Source organism: Bos indicus, chromosome 26, assembly GCF_029378745.1.
Source record: "Bos indicus isolate NIAB-ARS_2022 breed Sahiwal x Tharparkar chromosome 26, NIAB-ARS_B.indTharparkar_mat_pri_1.0, whole genome shotgun sequence".
Taxonomy (NCBI): Eukaryota; Metazoa; Chordata; class Mammalia; order Artiodactyla; family Bovidae; genus Bos; species Bos indicus.
Genome location: NC_091785.1, coordinates 21,714,167 through 21,737,589, shown reverse-complemented (window position 1 = coordinate 21,737,589; position 23,423 = coordinate 21,714,167). Strand labels below are relative to the sequence as shown.

Genomic DNA, 23,423 nt, shown 5'->3' with positions numbered 1-23,423 from the left:
CTCCTTCAGAGTTTCTTAAAAACAAGGAGTCCTGCAACCTCCAGAATCAGAAATGCCTGTGTGTCAGGAATGGGGGAAGAGTAGGGCCTAGGTTCTGCATTTTTAAACAAGAGACCGAGTTCTAACACACACTAACATAAGAGAAACCCGGAGAGGGTACAAGGAGAGGGAAATGGAAGTGGGTGGGGAGCAGATAAGAATATGCTGAGCCTGAATCCACAATGAGCGAGGCCCTGAGTGACTCATGTCACAGAGGGACAGCTGGTCAGGAAAGGTCTTAGGCATGGGGCCCAGTGACCCACACCTCTGCCAGGGATCACATGGAGATCCTCAGGGAAGACAGGGATAAAGAAGCACCATCCTATCTTCCCTAGGACATGAAGAGGTATAAGGGTGTGCATGCACGCAAATCCTGCTTTCTTGGGAGCACACAGCTCAGATGGAGTTGGGGAGGGGGCTTATCCACTCCCAATTCAAAAAGTGAGAGGTAAATTCAGTTCAAGGAAAATCCAGTTAAAGACTAGGGAGACACCTGGTGGTCAAATAAGAAAAAGCAGAGTAACAAAGGCAATGGAAAAAAATATATATATTTTTTTCTTTTTTTCAGTAAAACTGGAAAAGCCTCTACAAAAAGTCATGATTGCATCCACTCCAGCAGTCCGAAGCAGCATACCATGGAATGAGTGTCTAGGTGGCAGGCACTCTGGGCTCACAGTGCCCTTCCATGGCTCTCTTCCAGGCTTCCACCTTTGTAGCTAGCCCTGGTGTTATATACAAGGGTGAAGCACCTAGATCAGATGGTAGTAAGCACCACTTCAGGGGAGGCTTCAGAGTGGCGGGTAGAGGAGTTTGGTGTCCACCATGTCACCCCTTGGCTCTGAAAGCCTGGGCTGGAGTTTTGGCAAGAAGTTCCCCTATTCCCCTACAGGTTCAGGGAGCCTGACCCCCCTGCTTTGACCTCACCTTGCTCGTTCTCACCTCAGGGCCTCTGTATTTACTTTTCCCTCTGCCTGGATTCCTCTTTCTCCACATGTTCACATGGCTCAATCCTAGTTCTTTAAAGGTCCCAGCTCAAATGTCCTCTGCTCAGAGATACCTTTTCAAATCTTACTCTAAACTAGCCTGTAAGCACTATCACATTACTGTATTTTTCTCCTTTAGAGCATATATTCACTATTGAGAACTATGTTTTTTGTGTGTTTGCACACTGCTTGTCTCTTCTACCAGGTTACAGGTTCCATGGAAGCAGGGACCTCATCTGTCTTGTCAGTGCTGTATTCCCAGAATCTAGAACCAAGCCCAGCACATAGTAGGTTCTCAAATATTTGCTAAATTGAATTCTCTCGCAATGAAACCATTCCCTATGCTAGGCCCCTCAGACTGAGACAGGGGCCCATAGCTCCCAACTACAGGACAGAGGCAGCCCTAGCAGAGGACTGACAGCCTCTACCCCAGACTGTCCTGCTAGGCTTGTTTCAGTGTCCAGCTCTGCAGTGTCTTCACCTTGAAGGCTTGGAGAGGTCTGGCTGGTTGGGGTTGCGGGCCTGGTTGGAACAAGTCTCAGAGATCTGGGGCATAGCCCCCTTTTTGCCAGAAGAGGGCTTTTTGGCCACTAGTCCATTGTCATCCTTGATCTTCTTGAGCCGGGCCTTGCTCTTTGGTGGTATGGAGAAGGTGAGAGAACTCTTGTTGAATTCAAGTGGGAAGACACCTACATCTCCATCAAAGCGGTTCTTGGACACCTGCAGATACCGTTTCCCTGGCCCAGTTACCAGTTTCCTGTCCTGCAGGATCAGAACGTTGTCTGCTTCCTGGCTTGCCTGGGAGATAAGGGGCAGAAGGAAGAAGGAGCAAGAAGATATATCAGAGGAGCGTAAAGGAAGGCTGAGCGTGCAGGAATAGCAAGAATGTGGAAAGGAAAAGTACTTCCCCTGTCACCAAAGCTCTCCGAACTACTGACCAAAATGCTGGGGTCACTTGAGTATTTTAGTTCCCTGACAATCCTGTTGCTGTCCCAGATTGTGTACATGCTGTTCCCTCTGCTGCTAACACATCTGGCTCCTTGGATCGCCACCTCACTCAACCTGAGCTCCTTACATTTAGGTCCCAGTCTAAATGTCTCACTTCCCTGGAGAGAACATTCTTGATCCCCATAAATAAGAAAGGCACCAGCATCTTTCTACTTCTGTCATTCTTTCCCCCAGTTCCATGTCCGTTTCATCATGGCACATAGTTTACGTTCCTTGCCCTGCCTTCCTTGTGCCCAGCCCAGGCCTGGCACGTAGTAGGCATTCACTCAGTGTGCCATGGAAGCTCCAGGATGCTAGGCTGATCCTGCTGCCCAGAGGGCCCTCCCACTTACTTGCTTATTTCATACCTATTGTTAGCCAAAACCCAACCCAACCTTTGTTGACACCTCTTCTAAGAAGTCTCCCCAGATGTCCCAGGCTGACTCAGATGGCTTTTCTCCCCAAATACGTGTGCTGCCTATCATAGTTCTTAGTATTATCATGAAAGTGCAACTCACTCAGTCATGTCCGACTCTTTGCCACCCCATGGACTATACAGTCCATGGAATTCTCCAGGCCAGAATACTGCAGTAGGTAGCCTTTCCCTTCTCTAGGGCATCTGCCCAACCTAGGGATTGAGCCCAGGTCTCCCACGTTGCAGGCGGATTCTTTACCAGCAGAGCCACAAGGGAAGCCCCAAGTATTATCATATTGAGTTGTAATCACTGTCTCCTTTTTTTTGTGCTGTGCTACATGGCATGTGGGATCTTAGTTCCCTGACCAGGTCTCCAACCCTCGCTCCTTGCATTGGAAGCACAGTCTTCACCACTGCACTGTCAGAATACATAGCACATATATTCTTCATGTCATGACTCCAGAGGCAGCTGCCTCCTGCCTGTTCCAGATGGGTAGTCAAAATGATTTAAGGCTGAATGAGGGCTGTCCCTGGTCATACCTGCCCCCTCTACTCTCCATGGCTTGAGATCCTCTAAAGTCCACTTACTTTGGCTGAGCCAAAAATGGATGCTGTCTGTAGTTCTTTATCATCATCCTCTTTTCGGGGGTGAATGACCAGTGTTACATGGCAGCTACTGTCTGTTGCAAACTTCCGAAAGGCCCCGACAATGTAGTCTTGAGCTGCAATCCTGCCCAACAGAGCAAAGAGGTTATCAGACACACAAGGACAAGAATGAACACATACTCCTGATACGTTCACATCTTACCACAACATCACTCTACTTCCCTTTACCCAAGGACTCACACTTAAATCCCTGTCCACACTTACCACTGTCATACCGCACACCTCTATAAAGACAGAAATACATATAGAGAGGTATGTGCCTGCACATATGTCAGAAAACAAGCGTACAGTGTTTACCCAGAGGCCAGCTGCCTGAGAAGATGTGTGTTTAAGCGGGTTACAGCTAGACAAGAGGAGGATGTCACCTGTCTGTGGACAGCTGCTCATGACCCATCATGAACTGCAGATTGTCGATGACCACATGACAAATGTCGTAAACATAGACTGCATGTTGCATTGTGTCTATTACAGTCCTGGGAAGAGGAAGAGACAATGAATTCAAGAGTCAGTTACAAGTAATCTCTAGACCACGGCAGTCTGAAGACTCTGTTGGGAGTCTGTTCTCCTGCCCTCCTGTTCTTTGAAAGCCCCAGGCCTGGAAACCTCACCTGATGCTCTGTTGCCCATGAAAAGTCATGAAATAGAGGGGCAAGTCCTCAAAGCGGTCAGCCCACTCATCGTATTTGTCCAGTTGCTCTTCCAGTCGTCCCACAGCGAACTGTGTCAGCATGACACGGGCTAGTCTCACGTTGCTGATCTCAAAGCTACCCCACAGTGTGTTCACTCCTTGGGTACACAAATCCAGGGCATACTCACTGATGAATGTTGTCTTTCCACTGCCTGTTGGCCCTGCACAGGGGTTGAACACAGACCTGGGTGAGGAAGTAAAGCCCTAACCTTGAAACCAAGATCCACAAGAAGCTTCAAAGTTGGGAGGGGAAGGCTCCTCTTAAACATTTACTATGGCCCAAACCCACATGCTTTAGTCATCTAATCCTCTGCCCCCAAACCCACCCAAGCAGTAAGTTTCCAAAGGGTTACCTGTGAACACTGTCAGCTCGCCCTTCCGATGTCCCTTCAAAAGACGATTGAGGTCTGGGAAGCGGCTCCAGCGAACACCAGCTGCCTGCTCCACGTTTGACAGTTCTCCTAGCACCTCCTCCCGAAGCTGCCGGAAAGACACGATAGACTTGTGCCAGGCGGGCAGGGCAGTACGCAGAATACGAGAAAGATTTAAGCCTTGGTTCAGAGCCTCCAGGGGAGAGGGCTGCTTGTCCCCAGGCCGCACCAAGGAGCATCGTTTGGGGTTCAGTTTTCGGGCAAACAACTTGGCAGCTTCCCAGGACCGAAGGTCATTCCCCAGCCAGAGCACAACCCGTCGGAACTGTTCGAGGTAAGGAAGCAGGGCAGGGGGTAAGCAGGCTGTTCCTCGGGGTAGGGCTAGAGTGGGCAGCCCTGTGGACTGGTTCAAGGCCAGACTGTCCAGCTCACGACTTGTCAATACCACTTCAACATCTCGTCGACTGATCAGTGGTAACCCAAACAGATTGTGGTAGGCACCAGGCCGGGGAATGGTGGTCTCCATATACTGCACCCCATCGCCCTGGGTTTCGGCCCCTAGTAGCTTCAGGCCTCGCAATCCCAAACCTCCAGGGGAGAACCAAGGGAAGACAAGCCTGCGAGCAGGCCGCAGATAGCGCACGCTGAAACGCTTAAGTGTGTCATCTGTCACTTTGGTGAGGCCAAACATCATGCGAGCTAGCTGGGCTTCCTCCGACTCAGGCAGCTCCCAGAGAGGTATGGCTCGGTCCCAGATCCTCCGGACCTCCTCACTGTCCTCAGCTTCTGGGGCCTCACTGAGTAGGACCCCTTCTCTGGCCCCACCCCCTTGCCCCTCCACGCTGGCCTGAAAGTCTTCCCAGCTCCCCTCTGCTAGGGTGGTCATGCAGAGAAAGCGGCCAGTGGTCTTGTCAATGAAGAGGCTGAAGGAAGCTGCACCAGTCTGGTGCTTGAGCTTTGAGGCCCCCACAAAGGGACTCGGTGCCCGCAGGCAGCTGTGTCCATCCTGGAAGGGGATCCCACGGGCCCGCAAATACTGGCGGATTTCAGTTGTGGTTACAGGCAGCACTGGTGCCTCCAAGGCGGGAAGAGCCTCCTTCCTGTACCGTCTGCGAGGAGGGCCGGGGGCCAAGCTTCGGGGCAGGCCTCTCCGTCCCATCCACGCCCCACGCAGGGGCAGCAGGATGCGGAGGGGGTACCCGCTTCGGAGGAGGACCCACATTCCTACTCAAACGGAGGAAGTTACTGCTTGAAATGCCTTAGCCTGGTTCAGGTGCCTTCACTACTAGGTCATACCTTAGGGACCCTGCACGCAGCTCTCTTCTCCCTCTGAATCCTCTTCAGCCCCTCTACATTGCTACCTCACATCCACGCCAGAGGACGTTTTCACGTCCGCGTTCCTCTGGCCGGTCCCTCCACAGCTACCTCACCTTTGCCACCTTCCGCGCTGCCCCTTCCTGACGCGGTGTCTCTCGATCATCTCCTCGCCACTACCGCCCCTCCACTGCCCCTCTTCGTCGTCCTCATCTCTGCAGCCGTCTGTGTCCCTTCCGTGGTCCCTCGCCTCTGGGCCCCCTCCTAAAGGACCGCTCCACCGCTCCTCTCAAGGGGACTCCAGGCGACTACAGTGTCGCTCCGCCGCTCCCGCCGAGGAGCGCCCGTCGTGCCTCCGCCGGGTGGCTTCCTCGGCTCCACGGCTAGGAGCTCCGCCGCTCCTGACCCCAGCCCCCGGGTCACCACTCTCGTCTAACCCCTGTCGCCTGCAACATGGGTCACACGCGAGCCATTAGCCGTGACTTCGGAAGCAAAACTGCCGCCTTGCAAGTGTCCCCGGAAGCGGAAGCCTCTGGTTCGTCCCGCCTCCACTCCGCGAGACCCGGCTTGGCGACTGGAGAGCTGTGGCCATGACTGCCCGCGGGACCGCGAGCCGCTTCCTGACGAGTGTCCTGCACAACGGGCTGGGTCGCTACGTGCAGCAGCTGCAGCGGCTCAGCTTTAGCCTCAGCCGTGACGCGCCCTCGTCCCGCGGCGCCAGGTGAGCCGAGGAAGGGCGCGGGGATGCGACTCCAGCCGCTGTCGCCCCGGGTCAGGGGTCACCTTGCTCACCCTTCTCGGGTCCCTCAGGGAGTTCGTGGAACGGGAGGTGACCGACTTCGCCCGCCGGAATCCCGGGGTCGTCATATATGTGAACCCGCGGCCGTGCTGTGTGCCGAGAGTAGTGGCCGAATACCGTGAGTGGGGCCGGGCGAGGGCTGGAGGGCGGCGTCGGAGGGGGGTTCGGCCCGTTTGCCTGCCGCTCGTCTGACCCCTGCTTCGCTTCTGTTATCCCCATCTCCCTTCGACCAGTTAATGGGGCTGTGCGCGAGGAGAGCCTCAATTGCAAGTCGGTCGAGGAGATCGCCACGCTGGTGCAGAAGCTGGCCGACCAGTCGGGTTTGGACGTGATCCGCATCCGCAAGCCCTTCCACACGGACAGTCCTAGCATCCAGGGTCAGTGGCACCCCTTCACCAACAAACCGACAGCACTGGGCGGGCTGCGCCCTCGAGAGGTCCAGAATCCTGCCCCGACCCAGCGGCCAGCACAATGAAGACCAACTCCGTACCCACAGTTTGGACTTTTACTCCAGCAGAGGTGGTTCCTGCTCCTGGTTTGCTTCACGGGAGACAGATGAAGCCCACCAATGGGTACTTTTGCTTGGGATAAAGAAGAGCTGCCTGTCTCTTTTGATGTCCACCGTGAGGGGCAGGGACTGTGAGTCTCCTCATTCTTAGCCAGTTGACATCCTGAAACCTGAGAATCTTCAGAGATTTGACTTGGTCTTCATTTCTTAAATCCAAATCAATAATAGTGATCTCAAATCACAGTGAGGGCTTTCAAGGCTGGCTTCTGAAGAATTCCTTTTGGCCTGTTTCTGTAGCCAGTGACCAAGAGAGTCTGCTGTGAGCCTGGCATTGGGCTAGGCCCTTTATATCTATGTGAATGTTTGTGTGCAGATTAGAAAACTGAAGTTAATAAATTTGCCAAGGTCACACTTGAAGTCTGCTTCAAAATATGTGCATTTTAAAACTGTAACACCATTTTTTGACTATCCTAAAACCAGAAGCAAAATGAATAATAACTCTTCAGGATGGTGTAGTATCAAAGGCCATATGATTAATCTAGGCTTAACCCTTGGAAAGAGTGATTCTCAGACCATCTGATTAAAAGGCAGCATCTTCTAGACCTAGGGAGGGGAGGAGATGATGAGAAAAAGAGCCAGGAGGTAAAAACCTAGAAACTTTTGTATGAATTCTTGAATTATCATTAATTTTGTCATCCCCTTATCACCACGATCAGTAAATAGTGATCATTTTAAAAAGCCTGTGTGCCTGCTCAGGACTATCAGGATGGAAGCTGAGGATCCCAACTTCTGCAAAATTAAAAAAATAATTTATTTGTGGCTGTGTCGGGTCCTCATCGCTGCACACTGGCTTTCTCTAGTTGTGCACAGCCTTCTCGTTGCGGTGGCTTCTCTTGTTGTGAAGCACAGACTCCAGCGCACATGGGCTTCAGTAGTTGTGGCGAACAGCTCAGTAGTTGTATTCCTGGGCTCTAGAGCACAGGCTCAGTAGCTGTGACGCATGGGCTTAGATGCTTATGGGATCTTCCCGGACCATGTCTCTTGCATTGGCAGCCAAATTCTTTACCACTGGGCCACTAGGGAAGCCCTGAAAATGGTTTTATGGAAAGCAAAGCCCACCCTGAAGCATCTTTATCATAAGCTTAGAAGCCTGTCTCCTGGTGATCAGGGGAAGACCAGCCTAGACCAAGCAGACCACTCATAGTAGCTGTGGGGAAAAGGGTATTTATTAACCAACAGTAGGGGGAGGAGCTGAGCCCAGCCTCCCCACTCTGTCACATGCCTGTCCCGCCTACCTGCGTGGTGAGCGGTGGCATTTCTAAAGAAGTGTAGCCAGTTTACAATAAATACATTCATTGTGGGGTAGAGGAAGGAGAGGTTGGGTGAAGGGCAGTAAAAATCCGTGGGATTCCACGTTCTCAGCTACAAAAATAACAGTCATCCTCACCCGAGGGAAATGGGGGAGCTCAGTCAGGTTTTGATTGTCCCATGTGGGCCTGGAGACTTCAGAGGCCCCTGGACCCTGAAAGTGCCCCGGTGAGGTAGGACAGGGGTGGGAGCCAAGCATCCAGACTCCCAGCCTCTGCCCTTTGCATAGTTCCGAGAACGGGCATCAGTGCCAGGTGAGACATCAGATCTCTCCTCCTCCTGCTCTGATCTAGGGGCAGCAAATGCTTGGTCCCCAAAAGGGAGGCTGGCTCATTGAGTGCAGTGTTGGTCACCCGTCCTAAGGAAGTGTCTGCAAGGACAGCTAAATGGGAGACAGGTCTCCCTCTGAAATGTTCATGGACCAAATCCGACAGACACAGGTTCGATGCAGCAAGGGGAGGCTCAGAAGGTGCATGTGAATGGAAATGTAAGCACATGTGCGTGAGGAAGACCATGCCCGGAGCTGTCTCTGGCACTCCTGAGAGTGACCAGGGAGTAGGGAGGCTGACTCACAAGGGCTACACGTTAGGGGAGAAGAGGGAAGGATGCAGTAGTCTTACCTTCCCAGGCTGGCCTGTTGCCAAGCTCTTGTCAAAGAGGTCATCACATGGGGCTGGGACTACAGGAAGACTAGATAGGATGGGAGGTGGCAATTGAGAGGGTACCCAAAGTCCAGAAGAAGGGATGAAACGCAGGAATGCACCAGGAGGTGGGGGTGGGGCCCTGCAGCCCAGCTGATAGGCATTCTTCCATGTGTGCACGTGAATGCACGCAGGGCTCAGGTGGCTCTGGTGGCTGGCAGAGGTCTGGTTTGTTTTCAGGACCATCCAGCACATAGGGCCAGGCAGAGGGTGGTGACCTTGAGGCCACCTGGACCTGCAGAGCCCTGCCTGGGAGAAAGAGGAAGGGTGTAAGCAGACAAATGGGGCAGGAAGATGGCATCCTCTCCTCCCAAGTGCTTAGGTTAAAAAGGAAGAGGAGTGGGGGCTAGGACTGCAGAGCCTGAGGGGCACCTACCTCTGAGGAGCACCGGTTGACCTGGGCTGCTCACAGATGGGTCTGTGGAGAGACTGAGAAGGGGGCTTTGGCTGGGCCTGATGCTGGCCAGCCCTACAGGGACATCACAATGTTGGGAGAAAGGCCTGGAGTTGCGGGGATGAGGGTAAGGTGTCCGTTGGGGAGGCAGCGGCCCAGCCTGGTACAGGCAGGCTGGTTTGGAAGAGCATTTGTCCTGGGAGGCTGGGCTCAGACAGAGCTCTCATCCAGGTGCTCTACGAGCTGTGTGTGCTTCCTCTTCTCCAGGATGCGGCTGAGCTCCTCGGTGAAGGAGCAGGGCCCCGCTGGCACTCCATTGTTGCTCTGCCTCAGGAGCACGTAGCTGTTGCCATTCATCCTGCGCAGCCGGCTGGGCAGCGTCACCAGCCCATTGGTCAGCTCAGTTGGTGGTGGTGGGGGGGGTGGCGGCGGCGGGGCTGGGGTTCCCTCTCCGGGGATGATCTGGAGGCAGCCACCCTCTAAGCCCCCAGCCCGTTCCCCATCATCACCGTCATCATCCTCTCCAGGACACTGGCCTGAGACTGTCTGCAGCTGCACAGCAGAGCCCCCTGCCCGGCCGGCCCGACCCAGTGAGTATTTTCGACGGTGCCCTCGTCCACCTCCCCGAAGACAGGCCACGTAGAAGAGGGAGGAAGCCAGGATGAGGCAGAGGCCACCAAGTGCAGCAATGGCTAACACGTAGAGCAGCCGCACATCCGGTGCCAGCTGTGCCCCAGGCATGGCAGGGGCTTGTGGAGCAGGGGCTGGAGTGGCTGGTCGCACCGTGAGGCTGTAGGAGGCCAGCAGGGTGCGGAGGCCGTTCTCTTCAGCATAGCAGCCGTAGTTGCCGCTGTGCTCAGGCTGCGTGTCTGTTACCAGCAGCCCATCCACACCCACGCGGTAGCCATCCTGCCCATCGCTCAGGCCCATGCTCCCATTGAGCAGCCACAAGGCCCGGGCCAGGTTGGATGGCTGGTCACAGGGCAATAGGACATCATCACCCCGGAGCACAGAACGGGTCTTCAGTGGTGGTGGTGGCCCTGGAGGGAGCAAGGGACAGGAGAACGTGGTCAGTGCCTGCTTATCCTGGGACGCACTGGAGATGGCAAGCCAGGTGGTTCACTGTTAGATCCCCAGCACCACGCACAGAATCTAGAATTGCAGGACTAAGCCCTCTGTGCTCATGCTCCCACGCAAGGTTCAGTGGGCCCATCTCACTGGTTTCAGTTCCTGACATCTACCAGTGATTCCTCATCTCTGCCTCCAACAAAGAGTTTTCTACTGAGCGTAGACTTGACTTTCTTCTACGTGCCGTACATCTCTTGGACGTGTCACAGGAACTGAGGCCAAAAGCTCCCTCTTAGACTACACTGGGTATTTTTCTTGAATTGTCATCACTGTGTATGGCACCACCAGCCATTTCCCAGAAACCTGAGTTTCCCTTGTCTCTTTCTCCCCTTCACCTTTGTATCTAACCCTCACTAAGATTCTGCTTCCACAATCTTTCTCAGACCTGTTCACGTCTCTCCTTCCCCAGCTGCTGGCCCTCACCTAATCCATTCTTTATGCAGCAGTGGGGTGACCTTTTAAAAACACTAAGCTGATGATGCCATCCCCCTGCCTCAGCACAGTCTTGCCCATCTCTCCAGCCTCTTCTCTTGTTCAAACACCAAGCTTGCTCTTCCCTCTACTTGGGTGTCATCCCCTTCCTCATGCCCTGTATTAGCCAGGTTAACTTGGAGGAGAAAGCATAACAGTGAACAAAAGCTCAGATTCCAGTTAGCCTGCTTGGGGTTAGGCTCAAATTCTCAAAGAACTGATCGATTTTGGGTAGTTTACTTATTCTCTCTGTTACTCGGAGAGATTGCCCCTCATGGAGATGGTAATAATGGCACCTTTCTCATAGGAATGCTCTGAGAACAAACGAAATGCATGTGTTTGATCAGTGCTTGCCACATGGTAAATCCTCGGTACATATTAGCTATGATTATTATGATTATTGCTCTTGCTTCAGATATCAGCTCAGTCATCTGATCTTCCTTGGGGAAGAACCTATTATCTCTCAAATCCTTTAGTTGTAATTATTTCTTTTGTATCAAAAAAAGCCAAAGAAAAGAATTGTAATTTATTGTGGGATCATTTAATTGCCTGTGCACATACTTGGCTGTAAGCTCCAGAAATGAGGAAAAACTTCACATCTTGAACCTGTTTGCTTATTTATAACTTTTCGTTTTGCAACAAATGTTTGTTGAATACTTACTCTGTGCCGGGTCATTCTCAGTGAAAGCACAGACAGAGTCATTCAGATATATATATGCACATACGGATGGCATCAGATGGTAAAGATGACAGACTATGTTGCCAGACCCACACACGACCATGATGGCACTTACCTGTGTCCCTGTTGCCCTCGCAGCCTCGGTTTCCTCTCTCCATGTCCTGTATGAGTGCTGTCCTGGAGACAGAGGATTGGGATTCAAGAACAAGGGGAACTGGGCTGTAGTTTGCCCAGTGGAAGGGTCAGTAAAGCTGTTACTAACAACTGGACCCTACTCCCCGCAGCTGGCAGGCCCTCCTTCACCCCTTAGGCCCTGATCCCCGGGGCAAATGGGACCCTTGAGCGCCCCCCTCCCCCCGACTCCCATGCCTCTCACCTGCTACTTTGGGACCTGTTGGCTATGGTGGTGGTCACCATGCAGGCATGGGTGCTGGGGTCCCAGCCACAGTAGGGGTCCCGGGCCAGGATGCAGTCATAGCAGGAGCGGTAGCGGGAGCAGCTGGACAGTGGTAGCTGGATGATGCCACTTGGGGCCCCCACGTAGAGGCTATGCTAGGAGTCAGAGAGAACAGCTGGTTGGCAGCACCTCACTCCCACTTACAGACACACACACACACACAGAGCCAGTGGCCAGCCTCCCACCTCCCTCTGTCTACTCTGGCAAGACCAGAATATTGAGGGTCATGAGTCAGGGGCTACCTGCATCGGAGAGATGACCAGGTTCTCCACAGACTGGGGCTCCTTTAACACCTGTGTCTCTTCAATAATGTGCATCCCAGAGCCCAGGACCACAGCCTTGTGGATCCAGCCATCAGCTGGTATGGGAATGGCAGAAGGTCAGACTCCAGTGGAATCTACTCTCAGCCCCCTGCAATAAATAGCCTAACGGGAACCGCTTGGAGTCCTGAGGTCAGGGACAAGGATTCAGCCAGTAGCAGTGGGTTCTCCCGAGATTGGAAACTCCAAACTAGTCATGGCAAGAATTATTGGATTTAGAAGCATTAGTGACCAGGGTCAAATGTCATTGTGGTTGGTGACAGGAGTCAGCAGTCACCAAGAGCTAGTGGTCCTTGGGGACCAGTAGTGATTGTTCACTGAAGAATCAACATCAGTGGTCACCAGGGTTTTGTGATCAGGGTCCTCCAGGGGACTGGACGTCAATAGGGATCAAGGACTCAGGCCAGCAGTCACCAAAGGGCTCAGGCCAGGGGTCAGAAGCACCTGTGCCCAGAAAGAGCAGGTCATAGGTGGGTCCGGCAGGTGTGCTGACAGGTGTCCCCGTGAGGTGTGTGTAGCGCACACTGCGCTTGAGCAGCAGGGGCCGTCCGCGTGTGGGCACCACAGGCCGAGCCATCAGTGGGTGTAACTTCACAAAGTCCAGAACCAGAGATGGCAAGTCCTGGGATGAGTTGTAGCCTCGGCTTCGCAGTGAATCTGTAATGCACTGTGGTGGGGGATAGGGTGGTGAATCTTAGAATTCTACCACTGGCCCACCCTCCCCACAAGGTTACACCTCCTCCCCATCTTAGGGGTCCTGTCTACTCAGCACTGACCCCAGGCCTCAGCACTCACCGAGCCAGGCCGGGGCTCTGGCACCCCACCCTCGTAGCGGCCCCAGCGCCGGACACCATCCTGGTATTCCATGTAGGGGCCTGCGAAGACAGCCTGCACCTCGGCCAGGTCATAGCGGCATATGGCTGAGGCCTCGAGGGTCTTCCTAAGGATGGGATGGAGGGGAGGAGGCTGAGTCACACCGAAAGGAGCCTGCCTACCTGCCCAGCCTGGAGCCCTCCGTCGCCCTGACCAATGCCAGCTCCAAGTCCACAGGCCCTCTCCTGAGTGGCAGCAGACCCCTGGACGTGCCTGAAGTTCTCCGTCTGTAGCTGGCTTCCCCCCAGGGGGTCCTATCTCATCTCCCCTGACCTCTGCTCCAGTCCCTATGCTGTCCCCATCCCTCGCCTTCCCGCCATCCCTGAACTGACCACTGTGTGGTCAGCGTGAAGGCCGCATAGAAGTGTGTGTGTGCTGAGGTGTCAGCTTGCAGGCTGCAGACACTGCGCAGCATCTCATACTGTGGGATGTGGCAGATGAGGCGTGCCTTCAAGAAGGAGGTCCACTTCTTCTGCAGGATCTTCTTCCCTCCCAGGTCTCCCTGGGGGGGCAGGGGGCAGGGGGTCAGTGGCCAGGGTCAGAGATTCAGCCTCTACACCCTTGCCCTGACCTCAGTCCTCCTCACCTTGCACACCCGGGCCACACGGGCCACGCGGTGACTGCTGCGGCTCTGAGCAAAGCTGCCTGCACCCTCCTCAGCAGCACGCTCCGTGAAGAAGTAGTAAACTTTGTCGTCGTCACCCACGGCACTGGCCTGGCTCTCCCGCACCAGGACGGAGAACACAAACTCAGCATCTGTGGGTCAGGTAGCTTCTGAGATAGTTTGGGGATCTCCACCCACTGCCCCCACCCCCACCACACTGCCCTTATTCAACCACACCCAGGAAGAGACAGGCTCACCTGGGGATTTGGGGATGGGATGATGGTCAACTGCCCAAGGGAGTACGGATGCAGAAACAGTCCCCTGCCCCCCATCACCCTGGGCCTCATCCTCCTAACCATTGAGCCAGTGCATTGGTGCCTCCTCTGTCCTCAGGGAGTGTGGGTGCCGGCTCCGGCGGATGTCAGGGATGCTCCGGAATTCATACCGAGTGGCTGTGTAGAGGCCTCCATCTGAGGCATGAACATGCCCAGCGTGAGAGACACATCACACACAAGACACATAATACTACATGGGTGGCAAGTCCTAGCAATGAGATCCATGTCTCACAGCATGCCTGTGGTTGAGGGGCCTGTGTGGAGAGGAGAGCATGCTTACCAATGATGAGGCCAGTGAAGCCGCGGGCTGGGTCGTAAGGACACTTCTCTTTCCCCTCCTCGAAGCTGGTTGGCAAGGTGAAGGCCTCAGCATCCTGGGGGAGGAAGGGCCCAAAGTCAGTGATCCTGAGGACAACAGGGGTTGTCGCCGAAGGTCAGACGGGTCCAGGGTCAGGGAGCAGGGGCGGCAGTCAGGGCAGGGGCAAACACACTCACAATGGCTGCACAGAGAGGCTGGAAGGCATGAGTCCCACATGTGTAGAGGTGGGTGGCATTGAGCCGCTGCAGGAATCGCACATGGTTGAAGCACTCGGTCTGTGGGATAGATGAGGGCTGTGAGCCCCGGGCCTCCTTAGAGACCGCTTCCATTAGGCCAGCTCTGTGGTCTGGCTCTTGCCCCCACCCACAGGACAAACGGTTCCTTCTAAGATCCTGGTGGGTATTCTCACTGCTCAGGACACAGACTGTTCCTGGGAACTTGCTGTCCTTTGGTCTCCCAGGGGCATGACTGCTCTTCCCTTGGCTAGCTCAGCTTACCTGACACACTTGGCTGGCTTCTCCTGCATCTTCTGTAGTCCCCTAGTCTGGGGGCTCCAAGGGCTCTCACCACCTGAAGATGCTTCTCTCTTGCATCTTCACAGCACCGTCTGCCAGTCATGGAGCTCCCACACCCACTTCAGGGTGGCATTACCAAACCTACCCCCCAGGTTCCAGCCATTGCTCCACCTGCTAGCCCACAGACATGTCGAACTCATGCTGTCAGAAACCAGGCTCATCCCCTCCTCCGTCCTGTGCATCTTCTCCCTTAAACCTGTTCTTCCAGTCTTTCCCACCTCACTTCATCCGTCCATCCTATTACTCAGTCCAGAAACCAGGCGTCATCTTTGCTGCTTCCCATTCCCTCACCCCCACATTCAGTCTCTCCGTGATTAAGTCTTTATCCTACACGTCCCATGACTTGGTCCACTTCCCCTCCACTGCCACCACCCTAGTCCACATTATCACCGTCATCTCTTCCCTGGGCAGCCACAGCGACCACCTGACAGCTCCCCCACCTCTCTGCCTGTCTTTACAAAAGCTGTTTATTGATTCAGTGAATGAGGAATACATGCACACGGTGTAAAATTCAAAAGGTACAAAGGGATATGTTGTAAACAGCCTCCTTTTTTATCCTGTTGCCTTCAAAGGAGACTGCTGTTACCATTGTCTGGATTTTCCTTTCAGAGAGATTCTACCAGTCAGCACCCTCTTGCAACCCACTTTCCAAGGCATATTTTAAAAATGTAAACCAGATCATGTCACTGCTGTATTTAAAACCCTCTGTGACTCACCAGAGTCCTGAACATAGGGCCCCACATGCTCCTGGCCCTACATGACAGAGCCCTGCCCCTTCCTCTGGCCTCATTCACCCTCCTGCAGCCAGTGGCCTTCTCTGCCTATCAAATGCCCTAAGCCGATGCCCTCTTGACTTCTTTGCCTTGTTAATGATTCCTCCTCCTGTCTGTTACCCAGGGTTTGAGTCCATGCAGGCCTCTATGTCTTTACCCCACTCTCACCAGGTGCAGACTTTGGCATCCAGCCCTCCTCTCCACCAGCTTGCTCAGGCCTCCCTCCTCTGACCCATATGATGCCCCCCACCTCCGCACTACCTTTCTTCCCTCCAGACTCACTCTATTTTAATTCATTTAGTGCCTGAGACCAGATAAGTATTCTTAAAATAGTGTTTCCCCAAGATGTTTCCATTAAAAAGGGGGGATCGGGGAGGGGGAGTTCTGTGGTCAAATGAATAGAAAACCACAGGTAAAAGCTACCTTTACTGGAGACACCTCAAAGCCTTAAGGGTATCGCTGTGCATTGTAGGATTGAGCATACAGCATTTTCCAAACTCATCTAACTATTAAACATCTCTTTTGAAAATTATTGCTTCTCAGAACATGCTTTGGGAAATGTTCTTCTAAAGTCAAAGAATGATCCGGGACCAGCAGTGTGTCAGCTTCATCTGGAAGCTCATTAGAATCGCAGAATCGCAGGCCTTTCCCCAGACCTTCTGAGTTAGCATCCGCATTTATAATACACCCAGGTGATTCGAGTGCATGTTAAAGTTTGAAAGTCTCTAAAATATCAAATGGTGAGGGTACTACTGTCAGAATAAAATCCAAACCCCCAGCTGGGTGTTAACAGCCCTCCATAAATTGGGCTCCATATGCTTCAGCAGCTCTATTTTCCACCCATGTTACACTTAGAGGCATCCTTTGATGAAATCTTCTGGAGACGCCTTTAAGTGCCGCAGACCCACTAAGTCAGAATCCCCCAGCTTGTGGGCCTTGGGGTATTTTTAAAAAGCTCTCCAGGTTCTTCCCTGGCAGTCCAGTGGTTAAGACTTTGTCCTTCCACTGCAGGGGGTGCCAGTTCGATCCCTGATTGGGGAACTAAGATTCCGATATGCCACGCCACAAAAAAATAAAAACTGTGTAAAAAGCTCTCCAGATAAATCTGTTAGATAGCCAGATATAGGACCCCTGCAGACATTCTGTTCTTTAGCTAGAAAGGGCTGACACTTCACTAGAGAGTGTCAGTTTCTCAGTCATGTCCAGTGTCCAACTCTTTGCAACCCCATGGATTGTAGCCCACCAGGCTCCTCTGTCCATGGGATTCTCCAGGCAAGAGTACTGGAGTGGGTTGCCATGCCCTTCTCCAGGGGATCTTCCTGACCCAGGGATTGAACCCAGGTCTCCCGCATTAAGGATAGACACTTTACTGTCTGAACCACCAAGGAACCCTGACACTTCACTAATACCTATGGAAAAGTGGGTATTTGAGCTATTCCTTGACCAAAGCCTCATTTTTCTCATTGAAAGTGGAGGATAACACCATTTCCTAGGATCATTTTAGAATGAAATTAGATAATAGCTAAGTCAGCACTTACTAGAGATTACCTATTGTTATCATGATTATTATTTGGGAGCCCAGAGGAGATTAAGATAATATCCAAAACCACACTAGTAGGTCACCAGATGTTTGCATTACAAGTATCGCTCCCAGGCCGGCCCCTCCAGTGGCACTCACAGTGTCTATTGTGGTTGCTGCAACTGACTGGCTGATCTGTTTCTCCATCTGTGTCCCCACCAACTGTGATAGCCCCCACTGAAGAGAAAAAGGAAAGGAGTTGGGAACAGGGCGGATCACATACCTGGTTGTTTTTCCCTTTTTGATGACATTTGCTTTGCATCTCTGGAGAGGCCTCCCAGCGAATCTGGAGGGGGTGGTAAAGGAAATAGGCTGATGCATAGAACCCAATGCCTTTGCCTCTCCCCATTACCTGTGGGACAAGGTGATAGGGCCCCAGGGTGAGGAAAGTGTCAGAAGGAGCATTGGATGTAAAGGAGACCTGGGCCAGGAAAGGCAGTGCTGTCTGACCAGGGGGTTAACAGAGGACTGACAGGGTTTCCAGGAAGTTGAGGTCCTACGATGCTGAATGAAGCTGGATACCCTCTGGGCGGTCTAGGCTCCAGGGGCTGACCTCTTTGTGAGTCCCATCTCCTATGTCTTGCGCATTGAGAGAGAACAGGGCACCTCGGGCTCCCACCAGCAGCCTTGCAGAGGCCTCCTCCAGCAGCAGTGTTGAGTAGTTCTGGGCTTGGCCCTTGAAGTGCCGGGTCCCAGAGAGCTCTGGGGAGAGCGGGATCTGTGAGCCCAGCCCTGGGACTGCCTGCCTCCCCACCTCCAGCCCCCGGCTCCTGCTGCCTTTCGAGGTTGGGGCTGTCAAACCTTCGTAGGGGATGGTCATCCGTGGGGTGGCATCTAGTTCTCTGGATGGTCTCCGCAGTGAGGGTCCAGGGACTGCAGTTGCTGTGAGGAAGCTCAGGAGGAAGGGCCAGAGCCTCCCCCACATCTTCCTGGGGAGGCCCAGACCAACAAGACTCCCAAAGGGAGCCAGGGCCAGAGGTTGGGGGATGATGGGAAGAATAGTCACAGGGTATTAAGGTCCAGGGAGGTTGCTTAGAAGGTCAGAGGTCATGGGGCCAGGGAGGGTCCTGGAATCGGGAAGACATGGAATCACATGATTGTGCGGCCATGGAATCCCAGGTAAGAGGTCAAGAAGAGGGGTGGATTCCAGACTGCCTCTCGGCATCAGTTACAAATTCCATGGTGGGGTCACACAGGGGTTGTAGATCACTGGTGGGGTCACCCTGCCCCAAAAGCAGGGCTAGTTCTGGTTCACTGAGGTCTGTTTTCTGAAGAAAAGAAAAAACAAACAGAAAAAAAGTCCTTTCTTTTGTGTGTAGATGGAAAGTAGATAGCATTCCCCTCTGAGTTCAGGTGGTATCAAAGCGAGGAGGCCCAGCATCTACGAAACTCCCACAAGAGGATGAACCCCGTCATTCTGTCCTCCTTGCTGTTCAGATGCAGGAAGCTGGGTGGAGCTTGCCCACTTTACAAGACCCTAGACTCCCTTCAACCCAAATCTCAGGTGACAGCCGTTCTGTAACCTAGTCAGAAGCTAAGCTAGGCCTCCATCTTGGTAGAGCCCAGGTTCTCAGGAAGAATGCCTTCTCCCAACAGTGAGACCCAACTCGGGCAGCAGCTGCCCCTCCGCCTGCGGGGGTGCCTTATGCAGGAAGGCCTGGGCAGAGATGCTTAATGGGCCTTTGTTTATTTTGTCCTATTTTCCCTTTGTTTTTTCTTTTCCCTGGCCTGAAAGCTCCCTCTGGAATTTCTCTTTAATTAGATACTTCTCCTCCTCAGCATTCCTCTCCAAGGGGGTGCACATCTCTGCCCTGCCCATGCGAGTCTGTACTGTATCCTCTGGCTAAGCATCCACACATGCCCCTACCTGCAAACAGGAACTCACAGGCACCAAGGTGGGTATCTGCCCCCTCTTCCCTCCCCAACTCTCAGCAGTGCAGTTGTCATACCTGAACAGGAAGCTCGAGCGTGCAAGGTCACTTAACTGAGGCATGAGCAACAAGGAAAAGGTGAACGATAGGGTCCCTGAGACCTTGGCCACCTCCCTTGGTACATCTTGGATACTGTTACCACACCTGGACCCTCCCTCATGGCAACCAGATGGGGATGGGATTGGGATAGGTGGTAGGTCTGATCTGACCCCTGAACTTCAGGTCTGATCTCTGAAGTTCCTTGGTTGGGCTAGGTGTGGAGAAAACCTGACTCACCCAATCTCATGAGACAAAGCCAGAAGCGCCACTGGCCTCTCCCTTTCCTTCCAGGTCAAATATTAACTAGGTGGCCTTGAAGAGAGGGCAGGGACTGGGAATTGGCCAGGGGGAAAACCGGAATTTGGAGGGTTTTTTCAAGAGGTAAAGGTCACTACTGTTCTGGAGCAGAGCCCAAAAATGGAGAATGGCGTATGAGTAGACTGAAGAGGCTCCCTGGACCACAGGAGGGGCATCGGATCCTGGTCTGGGGGCTGGGGCAGCAAGAGGCCCCAGGCAAACCGCCCAGGCCCCATCTCTCACTGTGGAGGCACACCTATTTACCTTTGGGGCCTCCTATTTGCTTAGTGCAGAAGTGGGGCAGGGGCGGGGGGAGCCCTAAGGCTAGGAGGGATCAGTCTCTAGGATTGGGCAAGAGGAATACACCCCAGGTCAGAGGAACCACTCAGAGCGTGGTGCCTGGCACACTGACAGAGGTTTAAATGAGTCACGTGTGTCCAGAGGAGGGAGATGTGCATGCACATAGATACACACACATACATATTCATAGGAGGGCTATGAGCACACATACACATGAAGAGTCAGCCACACACATTCACAGTGAGGTCTGCACACATATGTTTACCTAAAGGGCCTGCCACCTGTCTATACATATTTACATGTAAAGTTGTATTCACATGCCCATTCAATTAGCAAGGCACCCAGTCTCAGGGATTAACAAAGAGGGTTATACACCCAGACATGTCCCTATGGAAGACTGTACACCTATTCACAGGAGGGTCCTGCCCCTGTAGGGACACGCACACAATCCCACGGATACAGTGAGTCAGGCACCATCATGTCCACAAAAGGATCAACTACATTTATATGCACACAGTCCTCAAACACACAATTACATCTACACAGAGACAAGCATATGTACACATAGGGGTCCAGTTCTCACGGCAGGCTTGGAGGCTATCAGTATCCACTGAGGGTGAGATGTAGAGCAGAACCCTGCCTCCCTTCCCCAAAGTCCTAATTCTAAGCCCAGAATCCAAGTTTGTGTTTGTGAGTGTGTGTGTGTAAAGAGGAGGGAAGTTTCTGATCTCAGATGCTCAAATAGGATGCGTGCATGGGTCAAGGCCAGTCTTGCAAGGGATGGAGGGGCTACATAACCCAGGCAGGAGGAGGCCCCTTGATGTAGCAAAGTAAAGATGCAATGGAACAGGTAACTTAACCCACCTCTACTGCAGTTCTAGATATGGAATTTGGGCTGGGAGCGCTCAGCCTGCATTTAACCTGTTGGGCAGGAGGGTGGGGCTAAATGGGTCGGGGGGACGGGCGGAGCTGCCATCCCCTTCCCCCAGTGACCACAAGGCTTCAAGGTCTCCAGTCCACATCCCGCACACTATCTCAGGTTCCAAAGCTTGCGATCCTCCCCCAGGGCCGGCCCCCTGAACTCTGACCACCTTCCCGCTATTAGATCTTGGGGTGGAGGGAACCGAGGAGGGTAGCCAACAGGATCAATGTAGGATAGGCAGGCTGTCAACCTTCATCCCAGATGTCCACCCGCCTAGTGTAGGCGGTATCCCTCTCTGCCCAGTAGGATGATGGTCTCTCCTGGCCTGAGAGCCCCTCCCCCGCTACCCTCGCCTTCCTTCATCCTGGACAGTTTGCGGTTCTCTCCTCTCCTCAGATCTAACCTCAGTCTCTCCTGCTGCAGCTCGAGGACGAGCTCTCCTTCGATCCCGCCAGACGCCAGGAGACGTGACCCAGATCCCGGGGAGCACTGTTCACCACGCGGGCCCCCGCCCCACTCCAGATCCCGACTCTGCGGTGGCAGGTCTGCGACCAGCGCCGCCCGAGGCCTGGCCCGCGCCCCTCTAGAGCTTTTATGCGGGACTAGGGGACTTGGCGGTGAGAAAGGCCTGGCCGAGCCTGGAAGGTTTAACAGACGTAGGGAAGGCCTGGCCTGGCCCCTGCCCCCCGGCGCAGGCCCTGCCGCTGCCCGCACTCCACGCCTGTCTCACCTTTGCTCGCAGATCCCCGGCCATGCAGACGGCGATGCGCGGCTCCGCGGCCCCACAGCACCAGCTGCGGGAGGAAGGGGCCGCGGCCGGAGGCGGGGCTGGTGGAGGCGGAGCCGGGGGTGGAGCAGGGGCCTGGAAGGCGGGGCCAGGGAGGCGGGGCCAGCAGGGAAGGGTGCGGGGAAAGGCGCTCTCTGCTTTCGCATCCCCACCCTATACTATAGGTCAAGGCTCACACAGTGCCCTCGGGCGTCTGGCGTGTCCCGCCCCCTAGGGCCGCGCCCCCTGGTGGTGGTTTCATCACCCTGTGCGCTTTGTAAGGACTTATCCCACCTTCCTACCCCTCAGACCTAGGACCCCTTGGGCTTGCTTTCTCCGGGGTATGTGCACACCTGTCCTCTGGCAACTCTCCGAAGACCCTCTGGCCAGTCCTCTAAAGCGGAGCTCACTTTTTGCGCTCCTGCTACCTGCTTCTGCTCTCTGCCTAGGGCGGAGGGGCAGAGTAGGTGGACACCAAGTGCTGGGGCAGCTCTCAACCCAGATGAGGGTCTTGATTCCTAGCTCAAGTGTCTCCAGCCGCCTGCTCTTTCAGCTTGAGGTCTGAGGGGGTCAGTCTTGAAGGGATGAATAAAAATTTGACCGGAAGTGCATAAAAGACAAATGCTGTTTTTCTGATTAAAGAAGCCACAAACATTTGCACTTGTCCACTCAGACCAACTCTTAGATGTAACTGGGGTCTACCTCCTCAGGGACTGGGTCACTCAGACACCTGTGTTCCCTTCCAGTTCATGTTGAATATCATTCTTACTCCAGATCTTACAGTGAGCTCCTCCTAGGCGAGCAAATATCCCTCCCTTTCTAGACTTGATCACCTTACCCAGAAGCAATCTAAGAAGCCTCCTAAGAATCAACTCTCCAGCTCCGTATTCAACTAGGGTAGTCCTCCCATGCACCCTGGCCCCGCAATTTCCCCTCAACTCGGGTCATGCTTCCTTCCCAACACCTATTAAATCTCCCTCTAGGGTTTAAAATCAGACCTGAGCTCTAGCCACAACCTGGTCTGATCCTCCCTCTCTCATTTGTGACAGTACTGATATGGTCTAAGAATAAGACCAAAATGATGAGAGCCACAGGGTCATAGGTAACTGAGCCTCACATGTGCCTAGGAATCTGAACTCTGGAGGAGCAGGGAGTAGGGGAACAGGCAGATGGGCACTGGCCTAACAGAGGGTCAACAAGATTGAAGTAGCTGTCATTATTTAACTGAAGGGACCCTGGAAAAGACATGTCATCCCTTTTCTCAGAATTCCCCAAAGCTCAGTTTGGCACTTCATCACATACAGTCTGTAGTTTGTGCGGCTGTGAGACTGCATGTCGCTAGACAGCAGGGCCCACGTCCCACTTCCACCACCCCCAGCACTCCGTAAATAGGATGTGTGTGTATGTGGAAGGGGAGGTAGCTGGGAAGAAATGTTTACATTCAAGTGTACACAGGGAATTCCCTGGCAGTCCAGTGGGTAGGACTTTGCACTTCTACTGCAGCGGGGCACAGATTCAATCCCCAGTTGGGGAATTAAGATTCTGTAAGCCTCGTGGTGCAGCCAAAAATTAAAGTGTACACAAACTTTTACAAAGAGTGTCCAACTGAATATTTTTCCTTGTAGTTTCATTCCACCCTGATGGATTATCAGGCCTATTTATTAGATGGGAAAACAGGCTCTAAGGCGTTAAGTGACTTGCCTTGAAATCAGGACTGGAAAAGCCTGAGAAGAGGGAAGCAGGGTGGAGACCTGTCTGAGCAAAGGTAGAGAAGAGAGAAGCAGCGTAAACCTAAAGAATTGTCTGAGCAAAGGCAGAAATA

At 53.5% G+C, this 23,423-nt stretch overlaps 3 protein-coding genes across 6 annotated transcripts; 1 reads left to right on the top strand and 2 right to left on the bottom strand.

The window, feature by feature from the left end:
* Window positions 1-566: 566 nt before the first annotated feature.
* Window positions 567-9,034, bottom strand: TWNK (twinkle mtDNA helicase). Of its 2 annotated transcripts, XM_070780678.1 has the most exons (6): window positions 8,759-9,034; window positions 4,132-4,258; window positions 3,699-3,939; window positions 3,456-3,563; window positions 3,013-3,154; window positions 567-1,820 (listed from the first exon to the last, which is right to left on the bottom strand). In XM_070780678.1, exons 1-6 carry the CDS (start codon window positions 9,032-9,034, stop codon window positions 1,500-1,502), a joined length of 1,215 nt encoding a protein of 404 aa, XP_070636779.1. In that variant the 3' UTR covers window positions 567-1,499. The 2 variants fall into 2 exon arrangements, with proteins under 2 accessions (XP_070636779.1, XP_019844204.1); XM_019988645.2 differs by lacking the exon at window positions 8,759-9,034 and having other exon boundaries at window positions 4,132-5,877.
* On the top strand, window positions 6,041-7,187 carry MRPL43 (mitochondrial ribosomal protein L43). Its single transcript, XM_019988652.2, has 3 exons — window positions 6,041-6,184; window positions 6,274-6,380; window positions 6,496-7,187. Exons 1-3 carry the CDS (start codon window positions 6,054-6,056, stop codon window positions 6,735-6,737), a joined length of 480 nt encoding a protein of 159 aa, XP_019844211.1. The 5' UTR covers window positions 6,041-6,053; the 3' UTR covers window positions 6,738-7,187.
* On the bottom strand, window positions 7,979-21,684 carry SEMA4G (semaphorin 4G). Of its 3 annotated transcripts, XM_019988643.2 has the most exons (17): window positions 21,566-21,658; window positions 20,778-20,834; window positions 18,148-18,614; window positions 17,900-18,048; window positions 17,570-17,632; window positions 14,596-14,694; window positions 14,381-14,474; window positions 14,122-14,235; window positions 13,748-13,917; window positions 13,494-13,663; window positions 13,084-13,228; window positions 12,733-12,955; window positions 12,211-12,326; window positions 11,888-12,063; window positions 11,627-11,688; window positions 9,216-10,273; window positions 7,979-9,088 (listed from the first exon to the last, which is right to left on the bottom strand). In XM_019988643.2, exons 3-16 carry the CDS (start codon window positions 18,269-18,271, stop codon window positions 9,444-9,446), a joined length of 2,535 nt encoding a protein of 844 aa, XP_019844202.1. In that variant the 5' UTR covers window positions 18,272-18,614; window positions 20,778-20,834; window positions 21,566-21,658; the 3' UTR covers window positions 7,979-9,088; window positions 9,216-9,443. The 3 variants fall into 3 exon arrangements, with proteins under 3 accessions (XP_019844202.1, XP_019844201.1, XP_019844203.1); XM_019988642.2 differs by lacking the exon at window positions 20,778-20,834 and having other exon boundaries at window positions 21,566-21,684; XM_019988644.2 differs by lacking the exons at window positions 20,778-20,834; window positions 21,566-21,658 and adding an exon at window positions 19,296-20,770.
* Window positions 21,685-23,423: the final 1,739 nt, after the last annotated feature.